The 16,412-nt window shown below is 48.1% G+C and overlaps 1 protein-coding gene across 2 annotated transcripts; it reads left to right on the top strand.

Moving 5' to 3' along the window:
- Positions 1-2,757: 2,757 nt before the first annotated feature.
- Positions 2,758-16,395, top strand: CAMK1G (calcium/calmodulin dependent protein kinase IG). Of its 2 annotated transcripts, none has more exons than XM_071768205.1 (13): positions 2,758-3,314; positions 7,368-7,485; positions 9,259-9,387; positions 9,680-9,754; positions 10,187-10,325; positions 10,466-10,589; positions 11,123-11,198; positions 11,724-11,836; positions 12,720-12,798; positions 13,192-13,279; positions 13,899-14,323; positions 14,812-14,942; positions 15,777-16,395. In XM_071768205.1, the coding sequence occupies exons 2-12, from the start codon at positions 7,394-7,396 to the stop codon at positions 14,903-14,905; spliced, it is 1,434 nt and encodes a 477-aa protein (XP_071624306.1). In that variant the 5' UTR covers positions 2,758-3,314; positions 7,368-7,393; the 3' UTR covers positions 14,906-14,942; positions 15,777-16,395. The 2 variants fall into 2 exon arrangements, with proteins under 2 accessions (XP_071624306.1, XP_071624305.1); XM_071768204.1 differs by having other exon boundaries at positions 3,174-3,314; positions 14,809-14,942.
- Positions 16,396-16,412: the final 17 nt, after the last annotated feature.

Raw genomic sequence — 16,412 nt, 5'->3', positions numbered from 1 at the left:
TTTTTTTTGTCGCTGATGTTTTTTTACCAGCCATCACATGGTGTAAAAATTATTGCTCTGGAAATGCTGAATTTTATTGCTCATTATGTTTTGCTTTTTTTTTTTTTTTTTTTTCTCCTGTATGACTGATGCATTCAACCTTCTCCCTGTGAGGATGATGGAGCAGGGAGGTGTTCAGTTTCAACATTCAGAGCAACATTTTCCAGCAGAGAAAAGAGCCACAGTTTCCAGCAGAGACAGTATAGATTAAAAAAAACCCCAGCATCTGATTCCACATCAAATCATTCCCAACCACACCATAAATGAGGGAACCTCCTTGCTTTCCAACCAGTGCCTGTGCTTTAAGGCAACAAAGGAAAGCAAATAATGGTTCCAGAATTCAGTATTGAGATTCACGTTATTTCCAGGAGCTCCAGAGGTTTAACACCATTCCCTGCCTGCTCACAGATCCCAGCTGCACCACTACCCAACTCCTGAGGTTTTTTTTTCCCTGCTCCAGAGTCTGGGATCCCATGGGCTGTGCTGCAGTGCTCTCTGCTGGCCCCAGCCTGGGAGCTCCTGGGATGCCAGAGCTGAGCAGGGTTAGGGACAAGGCTGTCACCCCCTGGAGTGATGCCAGACCCCAGGGCTCAGAGCTCCTGGAAACCCCTGACCTGACCGACACGGACTCCTTGGGTTTGCTTTCTGAGTTTGTTCTTACATTCAGGCTCTCACATCCCAAAACTTCTCCACTGCCCCTCCTGGCCAGCAGCCCTGCTGCCCTGGTTGTCCCCTCACTGATAATATTCAGGAGAGATTTTCTTTTTTCCCTTCTTTGCAAAAACTCAGACATGATCCATATCCCTCCTCACCAGAGGATACCCCTGTTTTACTCATTTCCAAGGCAGATGTCTCTGGCATTGTCCAACAAACAACACCCTGGGCCGGGGTCAAGGACTGGCTGTGATTTTCTTGGAAAATCTCCTTGCCCAGTGTTTCCTGCCCCCAAGGCAGAGCTGGGGCTGGCAGCCCCTCCCCAACACAAAGGGGTTGGGGGGTTTGCAGGCTCTGCTGCTGCTTCCCATCCCACCTCCTCACTTCTGATTCATGCAGTTACCAACCTGCCTGCTGCTTGCTCTGAGTGCCTTTGGTTAATAACTGCTATTTTAACTCCAGCCCATGGAGAGCTCAGCAGAAGTCCCTGAACTGGGTTGGTTGCCTCTTGTCCTATTTTCCTATCTGGCAAGGTCGGGAGCTGCCACCTCCAGTGGTTCTTCCCACTTCAAAGGGAACTTTTCCCTCTCTCTCCCACCCTGGGGGTTGCTGATGGTTTTCTAAATGCTTCTGAAGGCCAAACCCTGAACGCTGATGATGGGGGGGATGTGCAGCTCTGGCACACTGAAGATCTCTTCCTGTTTTTTTCAGGAGTTACCTCCTACTCCAGTTACCTCCCACTTCAAACTGGTGGCAGCTCCCAGCACAGCCCTGCTGCAGTCACACTCCTGCTGTAAGATTTATCACACATTTACAGCAAGGGCTACAAGAGCAGCCCCAGTGTCTCTGCCTGCTCCAGTCCATCACAGCCACAGGACTCATAAACCACCCCAGCTCCAAGGGCTGCAGCCCAGCAAATGCTTCCCTTTCGCCTGAAACTTCCCCCAAAGCCATCCCATTATGGCAAATCGTGTCCTTTTTCATTTCATTTCCCCTTAATCACCCTGCAAGCAGCCCAGCCTGCCTGGCTCCAGCCCCTTCACACAAAACCTGGGGCTCAGACACCAGTGCTGGGGAGGGTGGATGCTGGTGCACAGATTCCAGTTTGTTCTCCACTGGGAAATGATCACCATGAACCCAACTCGATGAAGCTCTTGGTGGTTTTCTCCTCTGCCCCTCTGTGCACATCCAGCAGCCAGATCCTGGGGGCTCTGCTCTGGGTACCTGGGCTGCTCCAGCTGAGTCTCTCTGAAAATGCCCTCCCTGGCCCAGGCTCTCCTCCCTTTCTGCATCACCTGCCAACATGGGATTAAACTGCAGCCATGAACCTTCCAGTTACAATTGCTGAAAGCTCTGGAGAAAGTGAAAGAACTCCAGAAAAAGTTAATAAGAAGCCCCAAAATATTACAGCACAATAAGACGTGAGCTGAGAATATGACAAAACAACAATACCAAAAGCAGTGCACTGGTTTATGGTTTACAAATGGAACTGATTAGATGGGAGTGAACAAGCAAGAGGCAGAGGTGGCCAGCATCTCCCAGGTCTCTCCCAAGGCAGAGTGACAGAGCAGCTCCTGGTGACAGTGACACCAGGGATACCACAAGCACCATGTCCAGCACTAAAGAAAACCTTCCCATTCAAATCCCAGACATTCTGACCAAATCCTGGGCCCGTGACAGAGTCCAGCCAACAAAAAATGAAGAATACCCAACAGCCTTCACCCTGGAAATGAGCTACTAGAGGAAAATTATTCAGAAAAAAACATGATTTTCTGGTATTGCCTCAGAGTTGATTTATTCCTAATACAAAACTAAACTTTGCAACAACGTGTACATTTTTCACACATTATTCTAGATGGCAGTGTAAATCAACTGAGAGAGCAGTCAGTAAAGTTGTTATTGCCATCTCTAAAAATCCTACACTGTAGACAAGATTCAAAGAATTATTAATATTCCCCACATTCATTTGTGCTGTGCAGCCTGGGGAGGCAGACACACAGCGGGTTTGAAGTCAAAATAGATCCACTGAATGGTTTGAAACAGCCCAAAGATCTGCTGGTGGGGATTAACTTCCTCTGCAATGATTTTTCTCCATGGTTTTCTGTCACCTAAAGATGGTGGAGAGCATCACCTCCCCCTGGGTTGGGGAGGAGAGGGTTGGGGTGCTGGAGCATCCCAGTGGGACCCCCCTGTCCCACTCCACGCTGCCTCTCACACAACTCCCAGCATCACACAAAAGGAAACTGGGCTTTTTTTTTTTTTTTTTTTAATATCAAGAAATCGTTTGTTCCATTCAGGCAAATTCTATTTGCATCCCACCCAGGAACATTTCAGTGCTGACTTGGGAGCTGAGGAGGAGCAGGCGCTGGTGCCGGCAGGGAGCAGCTGGATCAGTCCCTGCCTGGGGAGCAGGGGGGGTCCCGTGCTGTGCCGGGGGTGTCCTCATCCTCATCCCCATCCTCATCCCCATCCTCATCCTCATCCCAGCCCAGACACACCCCCAGGCTGGTGAGGGGCTGCCTGCTCCTGGCACAGCCATCTCCTCCCTCTAATCCCTGCAGACGGCGGGAGCTGAGCCGGAGGAGCTGCCAACACGAGTTGCTCGCTTTGTTCTGACTTGGGTAAGCAAAATATTCTTTCCTTAATAGCCATTTGCTTTTCCTGTCTGTTCCGTGTGGTGAAGCAGGTGGGGTTCTGGCTAACCTGGTTTGGGTTTTTTTGTTTTTTTTAAATGAATTTCATTTGGTAAATACTGGGGGACCTGTGTGCACAGCCTGGTGTCCTACAGCACTCACACTATATTTAGCAATTTCATAGAAAGCTGCCTTCTGACATCTTGCTTCAAAAGTATTTTAAGGAATCTGAAATATTTATAATAAAAAAACGGTATTTTGCAAGTGTTTCTCAGTACTACTAAGTTAATGCACTGCTTTTGAATCAATGGAACAGTGGGATGAATCCAGGATGTTTAATGTGGATTTGTTTCTAATGGCGAGCTCGTGTTTTCAATTTCTTGTTCTTTTGTCCCTGAACCAGAGGCTGGCCTGGCAGTTTGTTCATTCTCATGTAGATTGCTTGGGTTGATGTATTTCTTTTAAGCAAAGCCCTTTGACTTCGTATTCTCCCAGTTTTCTGCAAACTTCTAATTGTAAAGGCAAGATCATGGAAGCAGCATGCATCTTCCCCCTCCCCATGGAACTTTGTCACAAGACCATTAATCATGTCTTACACTAATTTGGCTGATGCAGTCTCTCTGTTCAGGAGCAGTGGCTGCCTGCAGATGGATTTGTTACCCTGAGATACGAAAGCAGAACAAATTTCTTCAGGAAAGATTTAAGCAAGGTCATAATAACACTCCTCACATTCAAAGCAGTGACGTGTCACTTGCTGGCTGGGGCAGGGGACAGCAGCAGGGACACTTCCAGACTGAGCCTGCAGGAGAGGCCAAAGGTTGCACATTAATTTTGCCACTGCTGACTCCTTTCAGTGAATGCTTGAAGGATCAGAGCCCTGCATCTTCCTTCATTTGTCAGGATGGGGCAGAGGGAGGCTGAGCAAATGAAAGCAATGTTATGTACTTCATTTTAATCTCCAAAGGTCTTTACCTACAGTAATTAACCAGCCTTTCCAGGCACTTATGCAATCCCCACACACTGCTGGGCTCACACTCAGGAGATGAAGGGGCAAAAGGGCAAACCCAGACACTGCTTGGGATGGGGGTTTCAGACCTCTCGTGTCCTCTGCCCTGATCCATGCATCCCAAGCATCCCCAGGAGGGATGGAGCACAGGTGAGGAAGGGGCAGGATGGAGCTGACAAACACCCAGCAGGTGATGGGAGGGCAGAGATGGACACATCAGATGTCAGGAAAACCTGACAGGCCCAGCAGTTTGTTGGGATTTTCCTATTCCTATTCCTGTGAAAAGGAAAGCAAGTGGATACCTTAAACCCTGTGTGTGCATCAGCACTGAGAAGAGACAGAACATTGCTGGGCCAGTTTAAACAGAAAAAAAAAAAAAGACAGCAAATCTCTCATACACTGATTTCTTGCAAAGTGCAACAAGTGGTTTAACCAGACAGAGACAAAGGAAAGATGAGTCCCCAGAGCCTGCACCAGGAAAGTCACAGGTCCCATAATCCCAAAATCACAGCTGAATGGAGAGCATCCTGCACCAAACCCCTTTCCCTGCACCAAAAAAGGAAAAAGCACTAAGAAAAACATGAACAAATGTAAGGAAAGTGGACAAGTATTCATGACCCCAGCACACACAGCTTTACATTTCAGGCAATTCAAACATTTCATTATTTTGCTCTGAAAGTAGCAGCACTTCCTCCCTGTCCTTGCAGCAAGGCAAGGGGAGGCAGGAAATGAGTTTCTGGTGATGGCACAGAAACCCTGAGAGCAGGAAACCCACAGCACGTGGAGGGAGTCAGAGCTCATCCAGACACCTGGAAACCCAAATGCCACGCACAGAGTGACAGAAGGAGGGACTGTGAGCTGATTCAGAGGAGACCACAAAAAACACAGTGCTACCTTCCTGCAGAAGCAAAATCAATTTAAAAAAGAAACTTCTTGAATTTGTCAGGAATTAAAGATGAGAGCACAAAGAGAAACGAGCTTAAATGTGGGAATGTTGGGCAAATTTGATGCTTTTGCTCCTATGGGCCAATTTAAATGGTTTCAGTGTCCCCTCCTGACATGGAGAGGATCAGTCACCTCTGTGACATGGTCTGACCTCCCCAGGAAGGATCTCTGCACCCCACTGTGCCTGGGCTGCCCCCACAGAGCCTGTGCCAGCTGGGCTGGGCTTCAGCACAGGGACAGAGACTAAAATACTGAAATACTGCTTGTCCCCAGGGCCAGCCTGCCCTACTTTTTCTTTTTTAACTTCATAATTTTTTGCTTGACAGTGGGGTGGGAAAGGAATGGAGAGGGCATCTGGATTTTGCCCATCACTCAGCACCATGCATGCTGGCCTCATGCATTTGATACTTATTTAAAGTGGATTAAACTCACCTTCCAGCAGCAGCTGAATGTCTCTGCTGAGAATTTTCTTTTTTGACACACTCCAGATCTAGAGAGATTTGGGATGGGCAATTTTTGAGGCTCAAAATATTGGAAGAAAAGTTACTAGCAATTGATCAGCATTTTCAGACTTCACTGAGTCTAAAGAGCAGGATGGTTTGCAGGAGTTGGATTTCGAGGAGCCACATGTGCATCAGAATCCAGAAGGTAAATGAAGGTCAAGTGCATGCTGGCCTTTGGTGATTTTATGGACTGAAGCCTTCAGGTGTTTACAGATGGGTCAATTTTGTTTTTTATAATGTTACATTAGTCTTTAAAAAATTGTGTCAAGGACCTCAAAACCCTGAGACTGTGCTAATTAAGGACATAAAGTAGGTTCAGGAGGAATTCAATGTCTACGGTGTCTGTTGTTAAACCAGATCTTCCCATTTTTCCTCTGCTTCAGTACTTCTGCCTTTTTCCAAAACTTATTTTCTATAAAAGCTGCTTTGTCTTTCAAAGGCTCAGCTGTGTCTGGAAGGTTTTGCTCTCAGGAAATGCAAATGCTCCACATTCCAAGAGATGCTCCATGTGTCCAGGGGATGTTCCTGGTGCTGCTGTCAGCACCAAACCTCTGCTGCCCAGCAGCATCTGAAATCCATTTCTTTTGTATCCTTATAGTGTGGACAAGACATTTTAAAATGGGGAGGTTTGTTTTTTTTTTAGTCTCAGGGCTTCTTTTTCACCTTCCAGTGTACTTGCAGTTCTGTAATGTTAGACCTGACCTTCTTAGGAGTGTTAAGGTGTTTTTGGGTAACACCCCTCACCTCCCAGCCCTGGTGCAAGCTCAGATTCTCCCACCCTGGGGGTGAGGAGCCCCAAGTGTCCCTCTGCAGTGCCTGGGTCCCCAGAGCTCACCCCTGAGCAGCAGCAGAAGTTTCAGATCCAGAGTCCCAGAGCTGGGAGTCCCAGCAGAGCAGGGTCCCTGCCGTGACATCCTCTGGCACTGGTGACAGGGGCTTGGCCACCCCTGGGGTGACTCCAGAAAGCTGCACAGAGCCTGGGGCTGCAGGCAGGGAATGTTTGTTCCACATCTGAGCACAGCACCCCACGGGAAAGGGTCCTGGGCAGCTGCCTCCCCCCCAGCCAGCACCCTGCAGAACAAAGCAATGGGAAGGTTGTGACTCAGAGCAAAAGCAATCTGCCAATTAACAAGAATTTAAAATGACAGCAGAGCAAACTGTACAAGACAGAGCAACAAAATATTTTATATCAATTTCCCTCCCTGCAGTCACGAGCTCTTTATGATTTGAGCTACAAAGCAGCTCAGCTACAACCCAGCTCCTCCACTGCTTGCACCTAACTTTTAACCCATGAAGTCATGGATGCTTTGGTTAAAATTAACAACGATTTAGCAGGGCTTTATCCACCAAATAGGAATAAAAATACAAACATTTATCATTGCCAACATGCTCTAAAGGAGCATAGTGAAAACACAGCAGCTCCCACACAGCACTCAGCACAGTTCTGAGCACAAAATCTCACACCAAGTCTGATTCCTCTGACCAAGCAAACACCACTCCCAGCATCCTGAGCCCCCCCAGCTCCGGGGTCACCCTGACCTCCCAGGGAGCTCCTGCCCCATCAGTCCTCTCTCCTCTTCCTCACAGCCTTCCCTGCTTCCACTCTGGAGGAGATGGGTCGCAAGGAAGAGGAGGACAGTGGCTCCTGGAAGAAACAGACGAGCAACATCCGAAAAACTTTCATTTTCATGGAGGCCCTGGGATCGTAAGTACCACAGCTCCTCTCCAGGCAGAGCTTCCCAAGCCCAGGGTAGCAAATCCTTCCCTGGATCCCTCGTGTCACCAGGCAGCAGCAATCCTGGGGTGAGGGCTGGGTGCTCCATCACCCACGGGTGCTGCAGCTCCTGGTTTGTGTTTGCCAAGTGGCACTGAAGCTGCTGCTGCCCTCCAGCCTCTCTCTGCCCTCTCCCCCTTCCTCCCAAAGCCCACCCAGCACCTTAGGGAAGTTTGGGAATTTTCCCTGCTGAGCTGAGTGCCCTGCTGCGAGGCCAAGCAAGGTCAGGGGATGGCTCTGGGAGAGGTGTTATAATCATAAGTCGTATATTTAGCTCACAAACTCTGAGTCAGTTGAGGGATTAAAGGAGAACAAAGATGTTCAAGTTGTACAATATTTCTCTGTGAGTTACCAGCTCCATTTGCCTCTTCCTGCGAATGAGACAAGAAAACATTTCCAGAGGGGTGGAGGAGGAATTGAATTACCTCCACCAGAGAGTTCTGTCACAGCCAAATTCTCTGTGACTGTAGAACCCAGGCAAAGCTCCCAGAAAACAGCTACTCCAGACCTGGGAGACATTTTAAATTATCAGGCTCCTGGTCAGCCTCAGAAATTAAATTAAATTATGCAGCAGCTTTCTCTAAAGGAATGAGGTTAGAAACAGCTTTGTTCTCTCCTCGCCAACTTGTTGATTCATCATTTTTTAATAAGGGACATAATTATTATAAACTGTTTGGGACAGATATATAGAACAGATGCCACAGCAGCTGATTTGTAGGTTGTTCATTTCCTACTATTATATTAATAAGAAAATTTAGCATTAGAAATTAGGATTTTTTTTTCCACATGCACAGCTTCATCTAACCAAAGAATAAAACTGAAGGTGTGGGACATAAAACTACCTGGAAATTAAGAAAGGCAGAGGAGCAAAGTGCTGCGTGGCAGATGGGTTCAGCTCAGCAGTGCATTACAGGGGTTTTTCTGCCCTCCTTTGCTGCACCAGCATCCCACCCAAAAGCCTCTCCCTGTCCTCACTCTGCTCTGTGGGCTCAGTGGCAAACTCCATCTGACTGCCATCAATTAATCTGTTGCTGACTTGATGAGGATAATTGAGGACTGACCTGGCAAAGTACACACTGTCACTATCCCAGGACAGATGTTCTGCTGCCTGAGACAAACCTTTAACAGGATTGTGAGCTTTAGGCACATTATAAATACCCACCGGGCTGAACCCTGCTGGGAGCACTCACTGTCACTTTGTGACCAAGGTTACTCAGGTATCAGCAGCCCCTGCAGAAAGGAAAACACACTCGGTGCAGAATGAAAACATGAACAGAAATTATCCCATGATTTTGCACTTCAAATATGCAGAAGGTTGGTTGGAACACCTGAACTGCAACAGGAGTAAAACACTTCACTGTCTTTGCAGGCAGAGCTGAGGAATGGGATTTAATTTCATTGCAGGGATCTTTTTTGTCCACTACCTCGACACAACTTCATGAGGAACTATTGAAAAATAACCTTTTTGCTGCAGAGAAAATGGTGGTGGGTTGGTTTTGGGTTTTTTTCTACGTAATCTTGCAGTGCAGATGCTGAATTTGGGGCTGCTGGAGATGCAATTCCAGCTTTACAATCAGCATGCACTTAGAGTTAAATTACTACCATATTGCTTTTCCTTGGTTTCCCCTCTCTCTCTCTCTCTGTAAACAACTTTCTGGTTCACAGCAGCAACATCTGCTGAAACACAACCTCTCCTCTCCACAGAGGTGCCTTTTCAGAAGTGTTCCTCGTGAAGCACAGAAGCACTGGGAAGCTCTTTGCTCTGAAGTGCATCAAGAAATCTCCTCTCACCAGGGACAGCAGCCTGGACAATGAAATAGCAGTGCTGAGAAAGTGAGTACAGATCCATGGGGATGTAAAGCAGAACAAAGGCCCTTTCCTGAGACAGGTGGCTCTACAGCAAGGATAACATAAAGAAACAAGGATTTCTTTTTCAAGAACATATCAATAGTGCTGTGAATTTATAAAGTTTCTTCTCTCTGCCATTCAAGGGGAGGGAGATCAGCCAGAAAACAGCCCAGCGAGCTTTCACTGGTGATTAAAGCAAGATGACTCTTGGGTTTTCCATCTGAGAAGGCACTTTGCCTTTGCCAGGTTTGTTTCTGACCTGCGTTTCTTCTTGCAGGATAAAGCACGAAAACATTGTGACTTTAGAAGATATTTATGAGAGTACAACCCACTACTACCTGGTGATGCAGCTGTGAGTATCAGCAGAGCCATTTCTGGGGGGATTTCCCAGGGTGCCAGGGGGTGTCCCAGCTCCTGCCCCCCGGGGTCCCACCCGTGCAGAGGCTGCAGCACCAGAGCTGTTCGAAAGCCAGGAGAGAGCTAGAACCAACCTGGAACCTTCCCATTCTGCCTTGGCCCATGCTGGTTTTAGCAGGAAGGTTTTAAACCGAGATGAGGATGACTTTATGCAAATGAATTCATCACAGTTTAGCAGGGCAGAGCCAGAAATATTTCTAATTAAAGCTGTGCCAGGCAGGGCTCCCAGAAATGAAAGTGGGCACCGTGGCAGCAGCTCAATGTGGGCATCAGCTCTGAGCACCCGGCTGCTACAGGATGCTGGTAAATTTAGCTGAAGGGAGCAATCCCAGGGCCCTTTTTTCTTTCTGAACTATCCCTCCCACAGGGTGTCTGGGGGAGAGCTCTTCGACCGGATTTTGGAACGAGGCGTTTACACGGAGAAGGATGCGAGCGTGGTGATCCACCAGGTCCTGACAGCAGTCAAATATCTCCACGAAAATGGAATAGTTCACCGGGACCTGAAGGTGAGACCTGACGCCCAGCAACTCCAGCTCCTCAGGGAGCTGGGCTGGCCACAGGCTTTACCTCCTCTCCCCATGAATTTCTTGGTTTTTTTCTATTTTTCTCCCGCAAATTCCGACCTCTGACCACTCGGTGTTCACAGCCTGAAAACCTTCTTTACCTTACTCCTGAAGAGAACTCCAAAATCATGATCACAGACTTTGGCTTGTCTAAAATGGAGCAGAATGGGATCATGTCCACTGCCTGTGGGACTCCAGGATACGTTGGTAAGCCAAGGATGCAGAGTGGGCTCGTGTTGGTCTGGAAAAAGGTTGTGCATTGCCTATCAAGAAAGAAAAAAAACCATAATAATGTTAACAGCAACGTGCTACTCACAGATGTACAGAGTGGACCACATATGGACTGGATTACAAATCAGTTTAGTCTGCAAAACCCCCGAATGCAAGGAAAAGAAGCATTTTAAGAGCAATATATTTCAGCATTAGTCATGTATTTATTGAAAAAATCACACCAAAAAAAAATTAACACCATGAGATGTTATTTAATATCCACCAGGCTGCACTGGCTGGATCAGAGCTTACTGGTTAAAACCTCAGGCCACAGGCAGAAAGTGTCAGTGGTTCTTTCTATCCAATGGTATAAAAATAGGTATAGAAAGCACAGAGCAATCCAGCTGCTGGCTGGTTCCCTGCACTGGCACCACAGAGGTCACAGAAGTTGCACAAGAGATTGTTTCTTTTCCCAGCATAAGATAATTTATCACTGCTTAGAATTTTCATTTGGTTTTGCTGTTCTGCAGCCCCTGAAGTGCTGGCCCAGAAGCCATACAGCAAGGCTGTAGACTGCTGGTCCATTGGAGTCATCACCTACATCCTGTGAGTAGGAGCAGACAGACCCCAGCATTTTGTCCCTGACTTTCCCCACTCCGTGGCTCCTCACACCTTGCAGCAGTGCAAGCAGAGGTGATGCCAAGCCCTGTTCTGCTGCAGGAGCACAGCAGGATTGTTTCCTTCCTTTGCACTGATTCACCAGGCTGTGGAGATGACAGGGATGGGGGGAATCAAGTGCTGGAGTGGAGATGAAAGGAATCCCATTTTCTCCATTATGTGCCTCATCCTTTGCTTTGTTTCTTTTCAGTTGCCTACAAACACCATTCCCTCTCCCCTCAGTACTTTTTGTTTCATTGCCTCCCACACCATACAACCATGTACCAGCTGTGGCTTTGTCCTTTCACTGCTGCAGTTAAGTTTTTTAACTCTTTTCTGCAGCTTTACCAAGGCAGAGGGGCAGATGGGTGGGTTGAGCACCCACCTCCTCCATCCCTCACCCACCCCTCTTGCCCACCCACGTCTGGCTGGGCTGGTGGGCAGAGCTGCTGAAGGATTCCTGCTCTCTTCCAGGCTGTGTGGGTACCCTCCTTTCTATGAAGAGACTGAATCCAAACTCTTTGAGAAGATTAAGGAAGGCTACTATGAGTTTGAGTCTCCATTCTGGGACGATATCTCTGAGTCAGGTAAAATTCCAGAGCTGGGCAGGGATGGGGAGGATGAAGCCTTCAACAGAGGCACTGACACAGCAGCAAAAAATCCAAACCTGGGCTCTGCTTCCAGAGGGGTCCCAGCCCCCAACAGAGCTTCATGGGCAGAGCTTTTGGGGTGCTTTGCTCCAGCTTGTAATGCAGCATCCCCAGCTGAAGCCTCTGTTAATATAACCCTGATTTTTCCAAATGATTAGTGAGCTCAGAGCCAGCTTAGGTTTCCCTTGGAAACAGAGGAACTCCAGAGTTTTTCACCCTGTTTTTTCTGGTTGGTTTTTTTTTTTCTTTTTTTTTTTTTTTTTCCTTCCCCCTTTGCTCTCCTTCCCATACTTCACATTTCCTTATAGCAACACCCCAAGCTGTCAGCCTCCCCTGCACCCTTCCACCAGACCAACCTGTCTGTGGAGCTCACCTGCACAGAGTTTACTGAAGCCAGCATCTTGGCAGCAGTTTTGAGCATACATACAAACAAAACTAGCAGGAGGTTATGTTTGTTAGGACCCGATAACAAACACTGCAATCCTCCCTGAAAAAAAAAAATAAAAAAAAAAATATTTCAGGGCAGTGTATCATCTGCTCAGCCTGCTCTTTCCGATGGTTTTTAGAACATTTTTTTTTGCTGAATAATTCAATTCCACATAATCTAAGTGTGAAGTCTGGTACATCCCAATTAGCATTTTTTCATCTGGAGTCCTTCAGTGCAAACATCTCCCTTTAACTGGTGATGAGGTGGTACCAACACCCCCTCCCAGGCCTGACCTTTGTGGTGCTTATCCACCAGAATTTCCCTGTTAGGATCATAACTGGGAACAAGGAGACAATAACCTCTTCTCTCTGCTTCTCCTCCTCTCCCAAACAGCCAAGGATTTCATCAGACATTTGCTGGAGAAAAACCCAACCACGAGGTTCACCTGTGAAGAAGCCTTGAGGCACCCATGGTGAGAGGAGGGGACCTGGCTGGGGCTGGTGGCCACGTGCTCAGGGGGAGCTGAACACAGGGGCATCTCCCCAGCCCCTGTGATTACCATCACCATCTGCCTCTGGGTCACCCTGGGGATTTCTTTTTTTGTATGCAAAGAAAGAAAATGATGAATAATTAAAGATGCAATTTGTGCGTATTTGCCTCCATAAACAGAGGCAAAGAAGAAATCCCACCCTGAGCTTCTCCTGGGCTCGGAAGTGTGTGTTTGTGTTACATTTTGTTGCTGTTTATCCTTTGGGTTTAATTATTGCTGATTGAACGTACAAAGCACTCAGTTGCCTGCAGAATGTGGAATGCCTCACGAATGCCATCTGCCTACGAGCCCATTTTCTTCTCTCCCCATCTGCAGGATTAATGGCAACACAGCCCTTCACCGTGACATATACCCATCTGTCAGTGCTCAGATTCAGAAAAACTTTGCAAAGAGCAAATGGAGGGTAAGTTGTTTGCCAGGGGGAGCCCAGGGCCCTTTCAGTGACAAATGGCAAAAAAAATTGCTGCCACCCAGCACCACGTGAGGCTTCGGCTGCGCGGGGAAGCACCCGAGAGCTGGGACCCACTCACTGGGACCCACTGAAAGCTGCTTGGGAATCCCAGCCAGTCCCTGGCTGTGGCCTTTTTGGACCAACAAAATGGGTAATTTACCACCAGCGTGGCACTAAAGCAGCCTTGCCAAGAAAGTCAAGGGGAGGGAGGAAGGGTGATTGCCTTTGTACTGAGGGAGTGAAACCCACACTCCATCAGCAGATCTTCTGGGGAGCTTAATCCATCTTTTCCTCCTTTCATCCTTGAAGTCAAATTGGTATTTCACAATATATCAAGAGTTTCAGTGAGAATTTGCAGCTGTTCCCCCCAGTTTCCTCACGTAGAAATTGTTGCAATCTCCAAGGTCCCAGCAGTTTCCACTCAAACCTGATGTTCATGCCCAGAACAATCAGATCCCCCTTTGCCCACCCTGTGGGTGCTCCCCAGCTGCCCACCCCCCTTCCTCCTGCTGTGCCCCCCCAGCTGGGCATCCCTGGGGGCTCACCCTGGGCTCTTTTTCTCCCTCCCCAGCAAGCATTCAACGCCGCAGCCGTCGTGCACCACATGAAGAAGCTCCACATGAACGGCCAGGCAGCAGCTGAAAGCTCCCTCTCCATCTCACAAGACTCAGAGGCCTCCAGACCCAGCACACCCGTGGTGGCCACCTGGCCGACACCAGCAGACGAGGACAAGGACATGTCACTCCCTCAGGAACCCACACAGGGCTGTCCAAACCCTCCCACTCAGGAGCAGGACACAGAAATGAGAGAGGAGAAGCTGCAAAGCCCCTCAGAGAGGGGGGAATTCCCTGTGGGCAGCAGCCTGGGCCTGCCAGACAACCTCAGCACACCAACCAGAACTTCTTGTGGCTGCAACCCAGCCTGTGTGGGGCACGAGAAAACCAAGGTGTCCTTCTGCTCCGAGACGGTGCTGCTGAAAAAGTCTGCAAAATCCCAGTAGGTATCCGAGCCATTAGCCTTAATTTCCAACCAGCTATATGGGAATGACCAGCTCTGGTAGGGGTTGCCTGGCAGTCACCTTGCCAGCCCCAGCTGGTAAAAAGGGAGGAATAAGGAGAGCAGCAAATGCTTTTCCTGGCTGGATTGCAGTGCCCAGCCAAGTGTCCCCTGTGCTTGCAGAAGCATCAGGTGCTGCCCCATGCCCAGGCTGCAGGGCTCAGCTGCCACTGACTGCAGCACGTTTGCTTCCCCAAAACTGCAATTGCCCGTGGCCAAAGGTGCTGATGCCAAGGGCTCAGCTGGTGCTGAGTGAGTGCTGGACCCTGCTTGTGCTGCAGTGATGACTGGAACCAGCTCTGCTTCCAGCAGCTGATGTCCCTTCTATTAAAAACATAACTTCAGCCCACCTGCAGAATGATTGTAAATATCACTATTTCTCTTTTTTTTCTCTCTCTCTCTCTTCTGATTCTTCCATTTCCAAGCAGTCATTTCAAATCAGAAGTTCTTGTTCCAATGAAAAGCAGTAAACACTCTTCTCACTGTGGCTCTGGGCAAACTGGAGTTTGTTTGGTGATGTGATGAGGAAGCAGCCAGTGGGCTGCCCACATCACCAGTGGTAAGTGCTCAGCAATCCACTCACTGGCTGCCTCTAGTTAATCCCATTATGGCATGAAAAAGGGAAAGGCACAAATAGCAAAGTGATTGTACACTAAATTAATTGACTCACAGCTTTTTTGCAACAGAAAAAGCAAGAGAATGGGAGCCAAGCAGTGCCTGTCATCAAACTCAGTGATTATTCAAAGTTGTTCACTGGGAATCATAGTGGAACAAAACAGCTTCATCAGCTGGGATTAGGGCTCTTCAGCTGGGTTTCAGCTGTGACCAGCAGCAAGGAGCTGACAAAAGGCTGCTTGTCCATGGCCAAGAACAGGCAGGACCATCCCTGCAGCCTGAAGGGCCATTCCCTTTCCCAGATCCAGTGGAAGAGCTTAGGATGCTTTGTTACCAGAGAGCAGAACAAATCATGAAAGTTTCATCCTGTTTCACCATAGCTTGGATGAATTCTGGACTGGGTAAATTGTTATAATGTGCACCACATTATATAAGAGCAGTAAGGAGTATTTCCCTTAGATCCTGCAATGGTTCCTCAAAGGGGAGCACATGCCAGCACAGCTCTTCACAAAAGCTCCATCCTATCACCTTTTGTGGCACTCTCCACTGAGGAGATCATGTCAAGACTGTACTACACAAAGGATTAATAGAAATGAGATCTTCCAGGCTCCAAAACAGTCCATTCCAATGATCAGCCATGTAATAACCCTTCACAAACAGGGCAGACAAAGGGATCTAAGCTGCCCCCCTGCCACTGCTTAGTAACAGAGACCATTCTGAAGGCAGCAGCCTGGTGAACAAAGTTCAACCCTCAACTGAAATTCTCTCTCTTTTGCAGAGACAGAAGGGCTGTTTTACTCTTTTCTGCACTTCAAAGCCAGACATCAACAGTGCATGCAAGAAAGGGGCTGTGTCCCACCAGGAGCCAGTGGGCAGCAGCATCTCAGAGCAGCAACCAGCTGGGGCTGAGCAGCATCTTCATCCCAGGAATCCAGCAGTGCAGTGACCTCAGGGGGATTCTGGAGCATTAAAGCTGGGAGAAGGCACTTAGCAAGGCAAAGTCTGAGGCTACTGCTGACATATTCAGTGTATATTGTCCATCACTCAGTGCTACAGGCTTGTTTTCTGTATTGTTTAGTTGTCTGAGGCATAAAACCAAATGCACTGCACAACGTAAATCCTGTGAACCAAAGGCACGCAGAGGTTTACTCAGTGACAGCTCACTTGTTTTTACAATCTGCATCCTATCCTCTCCTTGGGTTTCTCTTTGTTCCAGGCTTTGGAATGCTGAAGTTCAGCATCAGCCAGCTGCCCAGTTCTCACTTCAGCTACAACAGGAGCTCCTAGCAACCTCCATATGTCTGATGATAATCACAGCAAGGTCTAAATTCCCTGCTTCCAGGTCTGTAATTGCACAGTAAATACTTGCTTAATAAAGATGGGGTTTGATTTGTAAAGTGTCTGATGGTTATTC

The sequence above is a fragment of the Heliangelus exortis genome, chromosome 25, assembly GCF_036169615.1.
Source record: "Heliangelus exortis chromosome 25, bHelExo1.hap1, whole genome shotgun sequence".
Lineage (NCBI taxonomy): Eukaryota > Metazoa > Chordata > Aves > Apodiformes > Trochilidae > Heliangelus > Heliangelus exortis.
This window is presented reverse-complemented; position numbering and strand designations above follow the sequence as displayed.

What these genes read in the sequence shown, in the direction of transcription:
- CAMK1G (XM_071768204.1), top strand. Translation starts at nt 7,394, where the DNA reads ATGGGTCGCAAGGAAGAGGAGGACAGTGGCTCCTGGAAGAAACAGACG. An exon ending in TTCATGGAGGCCCTGGGATC is followed by an intron (nt 7,486 to 9,258) that starts GTAAGTACCACA and finishes TCCTCTCCACAG; the next exon opens with AGGTGCCTTTTCAGAAGTGT. An exon ending in GGACGATATCTCTGAGTCAG is followed by an intron (nt 11,837 to 12,719) that starts GTAAAATTCCAG and finishes TCTCCCAAACAG; the next exon opens with CCAAGGATTTCATCAGACAT.